Source organism: Manis javanica, chromosome 1 (assembly GCF_040802235.1).
Source record: "Manis javanica isolate MJ-LG chromosome 1, MJ_LKY, whole genome shotgun sequence".
NCBI lineage: Eukaryota > Metazoa > Chordata > Mammalia > Pholidota > Manidae > Manis > Manis javanica.
The window spans coordinates 198,030,692-198,049,185 of record NC_133156.1 but is presented as its reverse complement, the minus strand read 5'-3'; the positions used below and the strand labels follow the sequence as shown (position 1 = coordinate 198,049,185).

The 18,494-nt window shown below is 36.7% G+C and overlaps 1 protein-coding gene across 6 annotated transcripts in view; it reads left to right on the top strand.

Annotated features, from left to right (window-relative positions):
- Positions 1–18,494, top strand: part of ACYP2 (acylphosphatase 2) — a 184,465-nt gene that overhangs the window by 58,583 nt on the left and 107,388 nt on the right. For 2 of the 6 annotated variants that reach the window (XM_073213260.1, XM_073213263.1), the window contains exon 4: positions 11,686–11,755. The exons of the other annotated variants lie outside the window; for them this stretch is intronic. In XM_073213260.1, coding sequence (XP_073069361.1) covers positions 11,686–11,755 — 70 coding nt within the window. The remainder of the gene's footprint in view (positions 1–11,685; positions 11,756–18,494) is intronic. 6 annotated transcript variants of the gene reach the window in all.

Genomic DNA, 18,494 nt, shown 5'->3' with positions numbered 1-18,494 from the left:
GTCTATGAAGTTTCTTTGCTTTCTTAGATCAGGGAGTGTGTTCTGCCAATTACCTGTATAGCTGTGGTGTGTGAAGTCTGTTGGGCCATGGTGGATGTTTCCAATAACCTGTGTGACCTGAGCTTAAAAATTGTGACAGCATCTGGACCTAGAGAGGAAGGCAAGATGAAGAACCAGAGGAAAACAGTCAGGAGTGAATAGATAGTGCCCAAAGAGAAGCCTATAGACCGTTTGTGAGGGAGAGAAAGCTCAGTTCTTGACAGGGCCTCCCTGTTTTTTGTTAATGTTTTTGGTTCTCACAAAATGCTTGTATATCCTCTGTGGTATGTTGTTTATCTCCAACCTCGCCTCCCCACTTGTACTGCACCCCCACTCTCCTTCCTGTTTGAGGTGGCTTGAGTTGATCTCTCTCCCAGGTCAGGAGAAGTGGTGGCTGTGCTGCTGGGGTGCTTTCACCTCCACGTAGGGCTCAGGACGCAGCAGGGAGCCATCTCCTCAACATTCTTTCTGCAGTAACTTGGTTTACCTCACCAGGTATCTCCTTTTTAGTAATGTCTTCCAAATAATTTCATTCCTTTCCTAAATTCCTTTTCCTGAAGTTCTCCTTCACTCCCCAAACTTTAATTCTTTTCTTAAAGCCTTCAATCTGTACAGATACACCAAAGTGCCACACGTACTCATCTGTGTGTCAGCGATACTCATCTATGGCTAATTTTGTGCTTTTCATGTGATATAGGTTTTGCTCTAGAGTTAAATACATATCAATAATGCAATGTCCTTATCAAACAAACCCCTTTTTAGAGTATATATATCTTTTAGACATTTGTTGCTATATTCTCTTTTACTAATTAATGTATTTACTTTTCTAATTGATTTCTATTGTTTAGTTCAAGGATTATAAACTGGCAGCTGTTTGTTGAATTCTACCTGGGGCTGATGTATTCTGTTGGGATGGAAAAAAGTTGTTACAGTGTTGTTTTAATGTAAACTTATCTTTCATGGGCATGCACACCCTGCCTTACCACCCACCCCTCTCTTTTCCCTGACACTTCCCACGTTTTTGTTAACTCTAATCCTTGAAAGCATGTGGGCTTTAAGTTTGTAACCTTGGGCACAAGAGGTCATTGTGATTTATTTGCTTGTGAATAGTTCTCTTAAATATTTATAATGGATGATATTGTGAACTGGAGGCACATATCATGAACTGCAGTTTAGATCTGTTTTTTACCATCATTGCTGGCTGTGCTAAGAAAGCAACTTTGAATTGTTTCCTGTCCAATTAAAAAGTTTTTTTTAAGTTCTATCATGTTTGTAAAGTATTTCTATCCAAAACATGTTGTTATATGTTTTCATTTAATTAGTTGCCTGTCACTTTACTAAAGGTATAATTACTAAGTGATATCTCTATTGTGTTTGACTCAAAATCAGGTACTAAAAGGCATTTTGAAAACAAGATAATTTATCCTGTATGCATTGACAGACATAAGACTTATACAAATGACAACCTTTATTTATACCACATGCCTATTAGCACTATATAAATTCTCTATGTTATTGATATCTCTTCTTTGTTTCCCTGAAACAGGTATACCAACTCATTTCCCTTCAGTTCAATTGAATCCTCTTTGTGCTCTTTTCTGTAATCTTAAAGTAAATGAAATTGACTTACTTGCTTCAAAATGTAACTTAGAAATAGGGGGTGCAGTCTGTTTTAAATTCTTAAAATGTGTAATAAAACCTATAAACCATACAGGAAGCATTCATAGGCTGTCTTTGTATTGACTCAGGTTCTTTAAATGATTTGAAAACCATTGTTTTCCCCAAGTTATAAACTTTGAATAGTGATAAGGTAAATGTAATAAATTAATTTTTTGTAATGGCTTTGGGCATTGTGTTAATCAAGATTCTCCAGAGAAGCAGAATCGTAACTATATAATAAGTAGTATACTGTATATATGTACATGCACACACATATGTAATTTACATATGCTATTATACATATATATATGTGCACACTACACAAACACACACTACATATGGATGTATAGGTATAGGTACAGAGAGAGACTGTTGTGGGCACTGGTAAATCTAAATCTGTAGGACAGGCTGGCAGGCTGGCAATTCAGGTAAGACTTGATACTGCATTCTACAGTCTGAAGAATGGAAACTCTGGCAGAATTTCTAAGTTGTGGTCTGGAGACAAATCCTTTTGGCAACCTATCTTTGTTAAGGTTTTCAACTGATTGGATGAGGTTCATCCACATTATGGAGGATAATCTGCATTACTTAAAGTCTACTTATTATAAATGTTAATCACATTTTAAAATACCTTTATAGTAACATCTAGATTAGTATTTGACCAAATGAGCAGTGTAGTCAAGCCAAGGTGACACATGAAATTAATTATCACTGCCGTCTTGCACACATTTTTGTCAATGTAGGCATGAACCTAAATTAAACATAATGGTAGCTAGGTTTTTTGGTAGCTTGGATTCAATATTTAGTATAACTACAGTAATAAAGATACCAGTTTGTATCTTAGTACTATGAAGTTGAGTGGGTGGGACATGTAACATATAGACATAAACCATACTTATCAGTTTGGATTTTTTTCCATAATATTTTTTGGGTTAATTTTCTATGTAGTATTGTTCCAGTTTGTTTTTTGAAACTTAGTCTTCAAGTTTTTTGTGTGCTTTCAGTATTGGGCAATCTTGAACACATAATTAGAATAGTGGCCAAAATGTGGATTAAGGAGTGAAGCCTAATCAGCTTGCTATCCTGTGGAATTTCTGAAATCCTAAAATTGTTTCAACACAAATGTTCCAGGACCTCACACAGATCCATAAAATATTTCTTCTGAGTTATGTTCCTCATGTGGTTTGTGTACGCTTCCAGCTCAAGGAGATGTCAAGCTTGCTTTTCCTTTGACCTCACTTGATCCTGTTAGAAGTCTAGTTGCACTCACTCTCTAACTTTTTTTTTCTTTTGTCTCCAGGTTTAAAAAAATATTTTTAGTTATCTTTCTACCAGCAAATCTTTGTAGTTATCCTTTCCCTTACAGTTCTAAAGGGTTCTCTCTCTCCCTTCTGATCGTGATGTTAATAATTTTGTCCTTAAGTTTGTATTTCTTATTTTCAATTTATGTGACGGTGTTCCATCTATATCCCCCCTACCAAGGTTATACTTTTGAAATCTTAGAATGGCAAATGGAAGCTGTGTGTATGTGCGTGTGTGTGTGCATGTCTTTTTAATTGTTGGAGCTTGATCACTACATGACTTTCCGTTAACTTGGCATCATCTGATGCCCAGGATTGGGCAGGAAATTTGTTTTTGTCCAGAATAGCAGGATACAACAGAAATTTTTTTTTAGCTCCAAAGCTTCTTTACTGCAGAAGTAAAAATTGAAATAGTGGCTTAGTGACTGACTTAACTCATTAGACAGTCTAAAGAATTTATGTTTTAGACTTTGGAAAGAAAGGGGGATTTTTCTCAGGGCTTGGTGGAGGTCCAGTTATATAAAAAAAGTAAGAAGAAAAACTGTTACTTGCATATAGTATTGAGCAGTATTCTGTGTCACAAACCAAATTTTATAGGATATAGCCACTTGTCAGATTGTGTCCTCACACCCTATTATGTGATTGCATATGTGGGGTGGGGGAGTACAATATACATTCACTAAGACAATTCCTGACATAAAATTTATTAGCTTTTACTTTGATTTCTTCTTTACTAAAGAAAATTATTGAGGAAATGACAAAAACACTTTTTGGACTTTATTATTTTGGCAAGTTCAGCTTCTTCAAACTTTTTTGCAGATGTATTTAATCAGTTCTTAAGAACAAAGCTAGGAATGTTTGCTGGCTTCTAGTTAGTCCCACCCAGAAATTTTTTTTAAATCTATTTTTTTTAAATATGATATTTGGGATGAGGCAGGAATCTTTCCATTTTTATGAACTAGTAGATTTAAAAAATATATCTAAGGAATGCATTTTTAATACTGCCTTTTAATGTATAGCAAGTTTTAATTCCATATTGGTTTCTTGAATCTTGTTTTGGGTTGATGTACTCTTTATTTCCTAGTTACTGGTTTTTTTTGGAAAGGAGATAAAATTGCTTATGTTTATTTTCTTTGGAAAAATTGAATACACTGTCATGTCATTTTTTTGGTTGTTTTTTTTTGGTATCATTAATGTACAGTTACATGAGCAACATTATGGTTACTAGACTCTCCCCATTATCAAGTCCCCACCACATACCCCATTACAGTCACTGTCCATCAATGTAGTAGAATACTACAGAATCACTACTTGTCTTCTCTGTGTTGTACTGCCTTCCCTGTGCCCACACCCTACATTCAGTGTGCTAATCATAATGCCCCCTTTCCCCCCTTCTCCCTCCCTTCCCACCCATCCTCCCCAGTCCCTTTCCCTTTGGTAACTGTTAGTCCATTCTTGGGTTCTGTGAGTCTGCTGCTGTTTTGTTCCTTCAGTTTTTGCTTTGTTCTTATGCTCCACAGATGAGTGAAGTCATTTGGTACTTGTCTTTCTTCTGGCTTATTTCACTGAGCATAATGCCCTCTAACTCCATCCATGTTGTTGCAAATGGTAGGATTTGTTTTCTTCTTACGGCTGAATAATATTCCATTGTGTATATGTACCACATCTTCTTTATCCATTCATCTACTGATGGACACTTAGGTTGCTTCCATTTCTTGCCTATTGTAAATAGTGCTGCAATAAACATAGGGGTGCATATGTCTTTTTGAATCTGGGCTTCAGCATTCTGAGGGTAAATTCCTAGGAGTGGAATTCCTGGGTCAAATGGTATTTCTATTTTGAGCTTTCTGAGGAACTTCCATACTGCTTTCCACAATGGTTGAACTAGTTTATATTCCCACCAGCAGTGTAGGAGGGTTCCCCTTTCTCCACAGCCTCACCAACATTTGTTGTTGTTTGTCTTTTGGATGTTGGCCATCCTAACTGGTGTGAGATGATATCTCTTTGTGGTTTTAATTTGCATTTCTCTGATGACTAGCAATGTGGAGCATCTTCGCACCTGCCTGTTGGCCATCTGGATTTCTTCTTTGGAGAACTGTCTGTTCAGATCCTCTGCCCATATTTTAATTGGCTTACTTGCTTTTTGTTTGTTGAGGTGCATGAGCTATTTATATATTTTGGATGTCAACCCTTTATCACAGATGTCATTTATGCATGTACTCTCCCATACTGTAGGTTGCCTTTTTGTTCTATTGATGGTGTCCTTTGCTGTACACAAGCTTTTTAGTTTGATATAGTCCCACGTGTTCATTTTTGCTTTTGTTTCCCTTGCCCAGGGAGATATGTTCAGGAAGAAGTTGCTCATGTTTATATTGAAGAGATTTTTGCCTATATTTTCTTCTACGAGTTTTATGGTTTCATGACTTACATTCAGGTCTTCGATCCATTTTGAGTTTACTTTTGTGTATGGAGTTGGGCAGTAATCCAGTTTCATTCTCTTACATGTAGCTGTCCAGTTTTGCCAACACCAGCTGTTGAAGAGGTTGTCATTTTCCCATTGTATATTCACACTGTCATGTCATCTTAAGATTGTTTCTTATTCAGAGAGTCTCCTACAAAGGTTAATCTCCAAGGATATTGATATTTACTAATCAATTCTGACTATTTGATCAGTTGACATCAAATACACCTCTTGTAGAGTATTTTTTTTTGAAAGTATATTAAGGCATTGTTCTGACACATTTTCTTTGAACAAGAATGGAGTAAGATGACTTGAAAAAATGACCTGGAACAGTTTATTCCTTTATTTGGAAAATATTTATTAATCCTCCTGGTTGTGACAGGCTTTGACACAACGCTATCCTGTCTCTACAGAAACTGAGAGTTTAGATAAAAATGAAAGCAATTAAAATTTGGTATAGTGACTGTTACAACAGGGGCTTCTTTTTATGATGGGGTCCTGCCATTTCTGGCCATCTCCAAATGGCCTGTCACTTTGAGCTTTGAAGTTGGGGAATAAAGCAGAAGCAAGGATTCAGAGAAACTTACTTTGAAATCAAGAAGTAGAATTTAAGCTACCAACAGAGACCCATGGTGATATGCTTCTCTCTCTTAAATCCATAAAGCAGACTTCCTTGAGTTGAATGATGTATGCCACCTTCTTGAACAAAAATAAAATCCCTGTCTAGTGTTGATTGGAATTGTTATTATAATATTACTTAAGTTACTTATTTTGCTTATTATGTTAACATGTACAAACATGAGACTGTATTTTATGCTTATAACTCTTATAGTAAATAAAACCTGAGCAAGTTTACAAATTTAAGAGGACTGCAAAACCATTATAACTCAAATTAATACTACAGTTCAACTCAAATCAACATTAATTTAATTGGACATGGATGGATGACTTTGCTGAAATGGCTGTTGAATTATACTAGAAAGATGTCACCTAGTTCTGTGGCTCATCTGTTTCTGTATTTGGATTTTGATAATGCTCAACAAATGCTTGTTTATGTAAGTATGTTATTAAGATAATATTAATAAAACCTTTAAGTCTCTAATTGGAAGATAGGCTAGTCAAGCTTCATCTTTAGGAAAAGTCTGCCTGTGAGTAGTCTTGGAATAGCACATTAAAGGTATATCACTTGGTAACTCTATAGAGCAGCTTCACTTGAAGATAAAGTTATTCTATCTGACATAGTCACTAAATAGTGTTTCATGCACTTATTGCTGGATTAGTAATAGAAAAAACCTTTTTTGCATTCTTATGACCATATTCATTTCCAATAAATTGATGTAAGTTGTCAGAGCCAAAGATGATACTAGGCCCTCCTACCAAGTATCTGCTTATTTGGACTATGGGGCCTTCTAGTAATACAGCTTTCTCTGATATTAATTGACATAAACTCAGGTATACATACAAACTACTGAATAAAAATTTTGTGGGAGTATGCAGTTGTGTGGGGTCATCTAAAAGATGCAGATATCTTTAAATTTTTTTAAAAAAGATTATCATAAAAGTTAAAACAAAAATATATCTTAAAACATCTGGAATCTGAAGAACTTTAATAATATATTCAAAAATATTAGTTGAGAAATACTGCTATGGAATACTCAACAGTTTCCTGATGATGAAAAGAAGACTTTAGTCTCCAAATCCAAGTTTCTATTTAAATGATTTTCTAAGTAGCTCTCCAATTCTAGATCCACTCTTAGAGAATAGAATTACAATGATATTTAAATCTGATGTTCAGGATCTGACAGTGCATTATATATTATAAAGAATTTAGATGATCGAGGTTTTAAGAGAGAGACTCAACTGCCTTGCTTGCTGAGGCTTCAAGCATCCTGATCTGCTTAGCTGGGCTGAGAGATGGTCCGGAAAGCCCAGTTTTGGTGCCTTTCCTCTGCAACCCTGGCTGCAGGCAGTGTTGTTGGTCCTGTGTTTGAGTATATAAAATTTATTTCACTTTGAGAACTATGATGTTCAAATTTTCATGTATTACTGATTATACTTAATTTCTAATACTAGAAAAAGTGATTCATTTATCAAAGAATAAATCTAACTCCCATCTCATCATTTTTTTCCCCCTGCTCTTTCTGTGCATCAAATGTCTAAATGCCATCTACCATTTCTCAATGAATTGCATTATAGTGTCCTCTTTCTAATACAATTTTAAGACTCATTTCCATCTCTGATCAGAAGGGTAGGATAAATCAGTGCTTGAAATTTCAAACAGAGCAAATCTGTATCCTTCATGACAGCAACTCTACTTTATTCCTTTTTCCTCCCTCTAATTTATTCTTCACGAATTTATATCTGGCAGGATTTCAATCAGGGGCATAACATATTTACATGTGGTAAGGGGCTGAGTGTAAGCTCTACCCTCTGCCTGCAGTAGTGCTTGGCAAATAGTAGGTCTTCACTGTAGATGAATGAAGGAACAGATGAATGAATGAATATGGTGCAGTGGTGATGGTGTGGCCATGTTAGTCTTTTAGCAGAGACACATTTTAGATTGCTTTCCATTTGAAGCTGGAAATTTTGTCTTTGATCTTTGTTTTGCCTGAGGGTTTATTTATATTTGGAGATGCAGGAATCTTTTGGAAAATTTGCACTAGGGTGAGCATGCCTTTGGATAACCAAGTAGATGGATTGCCTTTCACACTAAGGAAACAGTTATTATAAATCACAAATCAAATTGTACACAGTTTCTACTTTGTTTTGCTTTTTGTTTGTAATTTGAATTCACCTGTCATCCTGTAACCTCGGATTTAATCTTTTCTGTGCACTGCTGACTGAGAAGGCATTTCCCTATGTTTTAGTGAGGTTGGAATAACCCAGTTGTGATCATATTAATAGTGGTCTGTCTTACAGGCCTTTACACTAAAAGAATACAAAGAAAATGGCTTTATTTCTGTCACTGTATAAAGAGCTTATTACATGTGACCTAGGCAATGAGTGTGAAGAGAGGAGCTCATGTGTGTTTCATGTTCATCAGTTTAGCTGCTGGACCAGCAAGTTTCCTTTGTAAACTAGTTGTTTAATCTATAGCTGCACAGTAGCCAGATGCATTTAATAAATCAAGTTTATTTCATTTTGAGCAGAGAGTAAATATATTCCTGTACAAAAATATTCAAAATGTTTAAGAAAATTTAAATCACTTGTAATCCTACCACCTAGAAATACTATTTTAATAGATACTAACTTTACTTAAAAAAAACATTGTTTTGGCTATTTTCACAAGAACTTAGACATACTTATTACCCAGGTAACATATATTTACTTCTATAAAAATTTGAAGATATGAGTTAAATAAAAGAAAAATGTCCATTATAATAAACCATCTAGAAATAGCTGATATTAAAATTTGGGTATTTATTCTTCCAGACTTTTAATTGCATAGTAAGTTACATAAATTTATGGGTAGGTACGTAATTTTTTTATAAAACTGGGAGCACAGCACACATAGATATAATCTTTTTTGTGAATATCTTTCCATGTTAATAAATACATATGCCCATGATCATTATATTGATATATAAACAAACACATTTATTTAACAAAGCTCATAATGGTGAAAATTAGGTCATTTAAAAAATTCTTCATAATTGTTTATGGTGGGTTTTACATTTTTATGGGCCTAATCTGTTAGTCTTGTTATGGTTTCTGCCTTTGTGATTAAGCCTAGGAATTCCTTCCCAATACAAATATTCTAAAATTATTCAGCTTTTTTTTTTTAGTACTTTGGTTTCTATTTTAACACTAAAAACTTTGTCTAAAATAGAGTTTTACATATTATAAGACAAAAATCTAGCTTTATTTTTTAAAATCCTTTGTTAAATAATTCATCCCTGCACTAATTTAAGAAGCCAGTGTTGTCACTAACAATAATCCATATAAAAAAATTGGATCAGTTCCTCGACTTTTGAATTTTGTTTCTTTGATCTATTTTATTCCCTGCAAGATCCATACTGTTTTAATTATTTATAATATGCTTCCATTGATGTTTTTGAGCAAAACATATTTTCTCAAAGTGTTTTGGCTACTTTAATTGCTGGACATCTAGACAAATTTGAGAATAATTAATATACATTGAAATTATGTTAAATATAAAGACTAATTTGGGGAGATTGACATATTTATAACATAACTGTAATTAATGGTACTGTATTCTATACTTGAAACTTGCTAAGAGTAGACCTTAGATGTTCTTACATTAAAAAAATATATATATGTGAGGTGACATATGTGTTAACTAACCTTACTGTTAGTTAGTCAGTTGTGCTTATCATTTTACAATATATACATTTCTCAAATCATGCTGTATACCTTAAACTTAAACTTATACAATATTATATGTAAATTATTTCTGAATGAATCTAGAAAAATATATAGTATAAAATATATCTGTACTTACCTTATTTTCTTTTTAGCTTCCTAGTGACATTCTTAGTTTTAGTCATATAGTTATTTTCTTTTCTTTCTTAGCTTCTTTCTTTTTTAATTTTCACTTATTATTGTAAATTTTATTTCAAAATACTTTATCCTTTGTTGTTATTGTGAATGGGAGCTTTATCTCATATTTTTTTATTGTTAGTGCATGTATATATGTGTGTATGTGTAAATTTGATATTTGTTTCATATTCTATTTTTTAATCCTTTAATGGGTCTAATAGATTTTTATTTTATTTTCCTGGGTTTTCCATAAAAACAATCATTTCTCTCTTTCCTTTAGATCTCATTTCCCTTTCATTACCCATTGCATAGGTTCAAACCTAGTCTAGAAAGATTGGAAAATTGTGATGATAGCAGGGCTAATTTGCCTTATCCCTGACTTCAAAAAGAACAACTCAAGTTCATCACTTTCCAAAATAATTTTCAGCAATTTTGGAAGTATTCTCCCATTGTCCAATACATGTGGCCACTGCAGACTTAAAGTTTTGTGTCTGATGTGATTGAAAAACCTAATTTTATTTTATTTTAATTAATCTAAATGTAAATAGCCAAAAGGTTAGAGGTAGCCATATTGGGCAGCACAGCTCTAGGTCTTACCGTTAATTATGTTGAACATTTATTTCATATGGATCTTTGATATGTTACAGTCAAGTTAGAGTAAAGACAATGGGGTAAAACTGAGATTATCATGTAGATAATTGTCAAAAACACACCTTTAGTGCAGGATATGAAAGAATAGAGAATAGAATGATGGCTGGAGAATGCCAAGGGTTGAAGTAAAACATCTGTTTATTTTGTTACTAAAATGAAGTCTGTTACCCTTGAACCTTTGGTAACCACGAATCTAAAGCCTGTAATGGCAATAAGTACATACCTATCGATAATCACCCAAAATGTAAATGGTCTGAATGCACCAATCAAAAGACATAGAGTCACTGAATGGGTGAAAAAACAAGACCCGTCTGTATGCTGCCTAAAACAGACTCACTTTAAACCCAAAGACATAACACAGACTGAAAGTAAAGGGATGGAAAAACATATTTCATGCAACTAACAGGAAGAAAAATCAGGAGTTGCAGTACTTATATCAGACAAAATAGACTTCAAAACAAAGAAAGTAAAGAGAGAAAGAAGCACATTACATAATGATAAAGGGGTCAGTTCAACAAGAGGATATAAGTATTATAAATATTTATACACCCAACACAGGATCACCTACATATGTGAAAGAAATACTAACAGAATTAAAGGGAGAAATAGAATGCAATGCATTTATTGAGGAGACTTCAACACACCATTCACTCCAAAAGACAGATCAACCAGACAGAAAATAAGTAAAGAGACAGAGGCACTGATCAACATATTAGAACAGATGGACCTAATGGACATCTACAGAACACTCAATCCAAAAGCAACAGAATACACATTCTTCTCAAGTGCACATAAAACATTTTCAAGAATAGATCATATACTCGGCCACAAAAAGAACCTCAGTAAATTAAAAAAGATTGAAATTCTCTCAACCAGATTCTCAGATCACAAAGGTATGAAACTAGAAATAAATTACACAAAGAAAATGAAAAAGCCCACAAACACATGGAGGCTTAATAATATGCTCCTAGAGAGGCGGAGCCAGGATGGCAGCATGAGTAGAGCAGCGGAAATCTCCTCCCAAAACCACATATATCTATGAAAATATAACAAAGACAACTCTTCCTAAAATAGAGACCAGAGGACACAGGACAACATCCAGACCACATCCACACCTGTGAGAACCCAGTGCCTCGTGAAGGGGGTAAGATACAAGCCCCGGCCTGGCGGGACCCGAGTACCCCTCCCCCCCAGCCCCTGGCGGGTGGAGAGGAGTCAGCAGGGAGGTAGAGAGAGCCCAGGACTGCTGAACACCCAGCCCCAGGATTCCAGACCAGAGCGCAGACACAGTGCATGCGTGGGGTCCTGGATACTAGGGAAACAGGGCGGCAGGACCGGTGAGTGGGTGCCTGAGGCTGACGCTGGAGAACAAAGAAACAGGAGTGGTTTTCTTTTTTGGCGAGTGCTTTTTGGAAGCCTTAAAGGGACAGGGACCCCCAATACTAGGGAAACAGGGCAGCAAGACTGGTGAGCAGGAGCCTGAGACTGGTGCCTGAGGACAAAGAAAATCGCGCGTTTTTCCCTTTTTTTTTGGCGAGTTCTTTTTGGAAGCCTTAAAGGGACAGGGACCCCAATACTAGGGAAACAGGGCAGCAAGACCGGTGAGCAGATGCCTGAGACGGGCGCCTGAGGACAAAGAAAATCGCGCGTTTCCCCCCCCCCTTTTTTTTTTTTCCTCTTTCGTTGTTGCTGTTGTTGTTTTGGTTTGGAGAGTGCTTTTAGAAGTCTTAAAGGGGCAGGACAGGACACTTAGCCCAGAGGCAGGGAATCTGGGGATCTCTGGGCACTCTAACCCACTGGGCAACAGGGAGCACAGAGTCCCCTTACTGAGATAAATAGCCTCCCAGCCACTCCCCCTCCAATGGGGTTCCACCATTTTGGAGGAGCAGCCCCAGCCAGGCCACGCCCACAGCAACAGTGGAGATAAACTCCAAACCAAACAGGCAGGTAGCTGAAGCCCTCTCTGCACACAGCTGCCAAGCATAAGCCACTAGAGGTCGCTATTCTCCCAGGAGAGGAAGGCCACAAACCAACAAGAAGGAAAGCTCTCCCAGCTGTCACTTGTACTAGCTCTGCAAACTATCTCTATCACCATGAAAAGGCAAAACTACAGGCAGACAAAGATCACAGAGACAACACCTGAGAAGGAGACAGATCTAACCAGTCTTCCTGAAAAAGAATTCAAAATAAAAATCATGAACATGCTGACAAAGATGCAGAGAAAAATGCAAGAGCAATGGGATGAGATGCAGAGAAAAATGCAAGAGCAATGGGATGAAGTCCGGAGGGAGATCACAGATGTCAGAAAGGAGATCACAGAAGTGAAACAAACCCTGGAAGGATTTATCAGCAGAATGGATAAGATGCAAGAGGCCATTGAAGGAATAGAAATCAGAGAACAGGAACATATAGAAGCTGACATAGAGAGAGATAAAAGGATCTCCAGGAACGAAACAACACTAAGAGATTTATGTGACCAATCCAAAAGGAATAATATTCGTATTATAGGGGTACCAGAAGAAGAAGAAAGAGGAAAAGGGATAGAAAGTCTCTTTGAAGAAATAATTGCTGAAAACTTCCCCAAACTGGGGGAGGAAATAATTGAACAGACCAGGGAAATACACAGAACCCCCAACAGAAAGGATCCAAGGAGGACAACACCAAGACACATAATAATTAAAATGGCAAGGATCAAGGACAAGGAAAGAGTTTTAAAGGCAGCTAGAGAGAAAAAGGTCACCTATAAAGGAAAACCCATCAGGCTAACATCAGACTTCTCGACAGAAACCCTACAGGCCAGAAGAGAATGGCATGATATATTTAATGCAATGAAACAGAAGGGCCTTGAACCAAGGATACTGTATCCAGCACGACTATCATTTAAATATGATGGCGGGATTAAACAATTCCCAGACAAGCAAAAGCTGAGGGAATTTGCTTCCCACAAACCACCTATACAGGGCATCTTACAGGAACTGCTCTAGATGGGAGCACTCCTAAAAAGAGCACAGAACAAAACACACAACTTATGAAGAATGGAGGAGGAGGAATAAGAAGGGAGAGAAGAAAAGAATCTCCAGACAGTGTATATAACAGCTCAATAAGCGAGCTAAGTTAGGCAGTAAGATACCAAAGAAGCTAACCTTGAACCTTTGGTAACCACAAATCTAAAGCCTGCAATGGCAATAAGTACATATCTCTCAATAGTCACCCTAAATGTAAATGGACTTAATGCACCAATCAAAAGACACAGAGTAATAGAATGGATAAAAAAGCAAGACCCATCTATATGCTGCTTACAAGAAACTCACCTCAAGCCCAAAGATAGGCACAGACTAAAAGTCAAGGGATGGAAAAACATATTTCAGGCAAACAACAATGAAAAGAAAGCAGGGGTTGCAGTACTAATATCAGACAAAATAGACTTCAAAACAAAGAAAGTAACAAGAGATAAAGAAGGACACTACATAATGATAAAGGGCTCAGTCCAACAAAAGGATATAACCATTCTAAATATATATGCACCCAACACAGGAGCACCAGCATTTGTGAAACAAATACTAACAGAACTAAAGAGGGAAATAGACTGCAATGCATTCATTTTAGGAGACTTCAACACACCACTCACCCCAAAGGATAGATCCACCAGGCAGAAAGTAAGTAAGGACACACAGGCACTGAACAACACACTAAACAGATGGACCTAATAGACATCTATAGAACTCTACATACAAAAGCAACAGGATATACATTCTTCTCAAGTGCACATGGAACATTCTCCAGAATAGACCACATACTAGCTCACAAAAAGAGCCTCAGTAAATTCCACAATATTGAAATTCTACCAACCAATTTTTCAGACCACAAAGGTATGAAAGTAGAAATAAATTCTACAAAGAAAACAAAAAGGCTCACAAACACATGGAGGCTTAACAACATGCTACTAAATAATCAATGGATCAATGAACAAATCAAAATAGAGATCAAGGAATATATAGAAACAAATGACAACAACAACACTAAGCCCCAACTTCTGTGGGATGCAGCGAAAGCAGTCTTAAGAGGAAAGTATATAGCAATCCAGGCACACTTGAAGAAGGAAGAACAATCCCAAATGAATAGTCTAACATCACAATTATCGAAACTGGAAAAAGAAGAACAAATGAGGCCTAAAGTCAGCAGAAGGAGGGACATAATAAAGATCAGAGAAGAAATAAACAAAATTGAGAAGAATAAAACAATAGCAAAAATCAACGAAACCAAGAGCTGGTTCTTTGAGAAAATAAACAAAATAGATAAGCCTCTAGCCAAACTTATTAAGAGAAAAAGAGAATCAACACAAATCAACAGCATCAGAAATGAGAACGGAATAATCACGAGAGACTCCACAGAAATACAAAGAATTATTAAAGACTACTATGAAAACCTATATGCCAACAAGCTGGAAAACCTAGAAGAAATGGACAACTTCCTAGAAAAATACAACCTCCCAAGACTGACCAAGGAAGAAACACAAAAGTTAAACAAACCAATTATGAGCAAAGAAATTGAAATGGTAATCAAAAAACTATCCAAGAACAAAACCCCGGGGCTGGACGGATTTACCTCGGAATTTTATCAGAAACACAGAGAAGACATAATACCCATTCTCCTTAAAGTGTTCCAAAAAATAGAAGAGGAGGGAATACTTCCAAACTCATTCTATGAAGCCAACATCACCCTAATACCAAAACAAGGCAAAGACCCCACCAAAAAATAAAATTACAGACCAATATCCCTGATGAATGTAGATGCAAAAATACTCAATAAAATATTAGCAAACAGAATTCAACAGTATATCAAAAGGATCATACACCATGACCAAGTGGGATTCATCCTAGGGATGCAAGGATGGTACAACATTTGAAAATCCATCAACATCATCCACCACATCAACAAAAAGAAAGACAAAAACCACATGATCGTCTCCGTAGATGCTGAAAAAGCATTTGACAAAGTTCAACATCCATTCATGATAAAAACTCTCAGCAAAATGGGAATAGAGGGCAAGTACCTCAACATAATAAAGGCCATATATGATGAACCCACAGCCAACATTATACTGAACAGCAAGAAGCTGAAAGCATTTCCTCTGAGATCGGGAACCAGACAGGGATGCTCACTCTCCCCACTGTTATTTAACATAGTACTGGAGGTCCTAGCCACGGCAATCAGACAAAACAAAGAAATACAAGGAACCCAGATTGGTAAAGAAGAAGTTAAACTGTCACTATTTGCAGATGATATAATACTGTACATAAAAAACCCTAAAGACTCCACTCCAAAACTACTAGAACTGATATCAGAATATAGCAAAGTTGCAGGATACAAAATTAACACACAGAAATCTGTAGCTTTCCTATACACTAACAATGAACCAATAGAAAGAGAAATCAGGAAAACAATTCCATTCACAATTGCATCAAAAAGAATAAAATACCTAGGAATAAACCTAACCAAAGAAGTGAAAGACCTATACCCTGAAAACTACAAGTCACTCTTAAGAGAAATTAAAGGGGACACTAACAAATGGAAACTCATCCCATGCTCATGGCTAGGAAGAATTAATATCATCAAAATGGCCATCCTGCCCAAAGCAATATACAGATTTGATGCAATCCCTCTCAAATTACCAGCAACATTCTTCAATGAACTGGAAGAAATAATTCAAAAATTCATATGGAAACACCAAAGACCCCAAATAGGCAAAGCAATCCTGAAAAAGAAGAATAAAGTAGGGGGGATCTCACTCCCCAACTTCAAGCTCTACTACAAAGCCATAGTAATCAAGACAATTTGGTACTGGCACAAGAACAGAGCCACAGACCAGTGGAACAGATTAGAGACTCCAGACATTAACCCAAACATATATGGTCAATTAATATTTGATAAAGGAGCCATGGACATACAATGGCAAAATGACAGTCTCTTCAACAGATGGTGCTGGCAAAACTGGACAGCTACATGTAGGAGAATGAAACTGGACCACTGTCTAACCCCATATACAAAGGTAAACTCAAAATGGATCAAAGACCTGAATGTAAGTCATGAAACCATTAAACTCTTGGAAAAAAACATCGGCAAAAACCTCTTAGACATAAACATGAGTGACCTCTTCTAGAATATATCTCCCTGGGCAAGGAAAACAACAGCAAAAATGAGCAAGTGGGACTACATTAAGCTGAAAAGCTTCTGTACAGGGAAAGACACCATCAATAGAACAAAAAGGAACCCTACAGTATGGGAGAATATATTTAAAAAAGACAGATCTGATAAAGGCCTGATGTCCAGAATATATAAAGAGCTCACATGCCTTAACAAACAAAAAACAAATACAATTAAAAAATGGGCAGAGGAACTGAACAGACAGTTCTCTATAAAAGAAATACAGATGGCCAACAGACACATGAAAAGATGCTCCACTTTGCTAATTATCAGAGAAATGCAAATTAAAACTACAATGAGGTATCACCTCACACCAGTAAGGATGGCTGCCATCCAAAAGACAAACAACAACAAATGTTGGTGAGGCTGTGGAGAAAGGGGAACCCTCCTACACTGCTGGTGGGAATGTAAATTAGTTCAGCCATTGTGGAAAGCAGTATGGAGGTTCATCAAAATGCTCAAAACAGACCTACCATTTGACCCAGGAATTCCACTCCTAGGAATTTACCTTAAGAACACAGCAATTAAGTTTGAGAAAGACAGATGCACCCCTATGTTTATTGCAGCACTATTTACAATAGCCAAAAATTGGAAGCAACCTAAATGTCCATCGGTAGATGAATGGATAAAGAAGATGTGGTACATATACACAATGGAATACTACTCAGCCATAAGAAGTGGAAAAATCCAACCATTTGCAGCAACATGGATGGAGCTGGAGAGTATTATGCTCAGTGAAATAAGCCAAGCGGAGAAAAGGAAATACCAAATGATTTCACTCATCTGAGGAGTATAAGAATGAAGGAAAAACTGAAGGAACAAAACAGCAGCGGAATTACAGAATCCAAAAATGGACTAACAGGTACCAAAGGGAAAGGAACTGGGGAGGATGGGTGGGCAGGAAGGGATAAGGGGGGGAAGAAGAAAAGGGGTATTAAGATTAGCATGCATAGGGGGGTAGGGAGAAAGGGGAGGGAGGGCTGTATGACACAGAGAGGACAAGTAGTGATTCTACAACATTTTGCTATGCTGATGGACAGTGACTGTAATGTGGTTTTTAGGGAGGACTTGGTATAGGGGAGAGCATAGTAAACATAGTATTCTTCATGTAAGTGTAGATTAAAGATTTAAAAAAAAAGGAAAAAAAAGAAAGAAAGAAAGAAAGAAAAGGGGGATTACTCCTTGATAGGATAAAACTATTGGTAAATCAAAGATTAACGCATGCTTTAAATATCCTTAATTTTGATCACTTAAAGGGTGTCAGATGATCGGCTATGGAGGTACTCTTTTCTCATAATATTCCTTTCTCTTAATAAAAATAAAAAAATAAAAGCAGTTCCTGTGTGCTGACCTCCAATGAGTTCTACACAGTGGTATAGAGGGTATGTCAAAGTGTGGGCAAAGTGTCTGTTTGCTTTTATGCAGAAGATCAAGGACTAGCTTGGCAACCCAGGAAATGAATTAAGATATGATATGAGGAGGAGCTTCCGGCATCAGCACTCTCTGGAGGACTCATGCCAGGGGATGATCATCAAAAAGCCTCCACAGGGATCTGGGCGATGCTGCGGTTGTGGCTGCATCCAGCCCACCGTCTCCTGGACTTGCCACTGGAATGAGGAGGGAGATGTCTAGGCTGGCATGTGCATACAGTGAGACAACGAATTTGACCGGATCTGTAC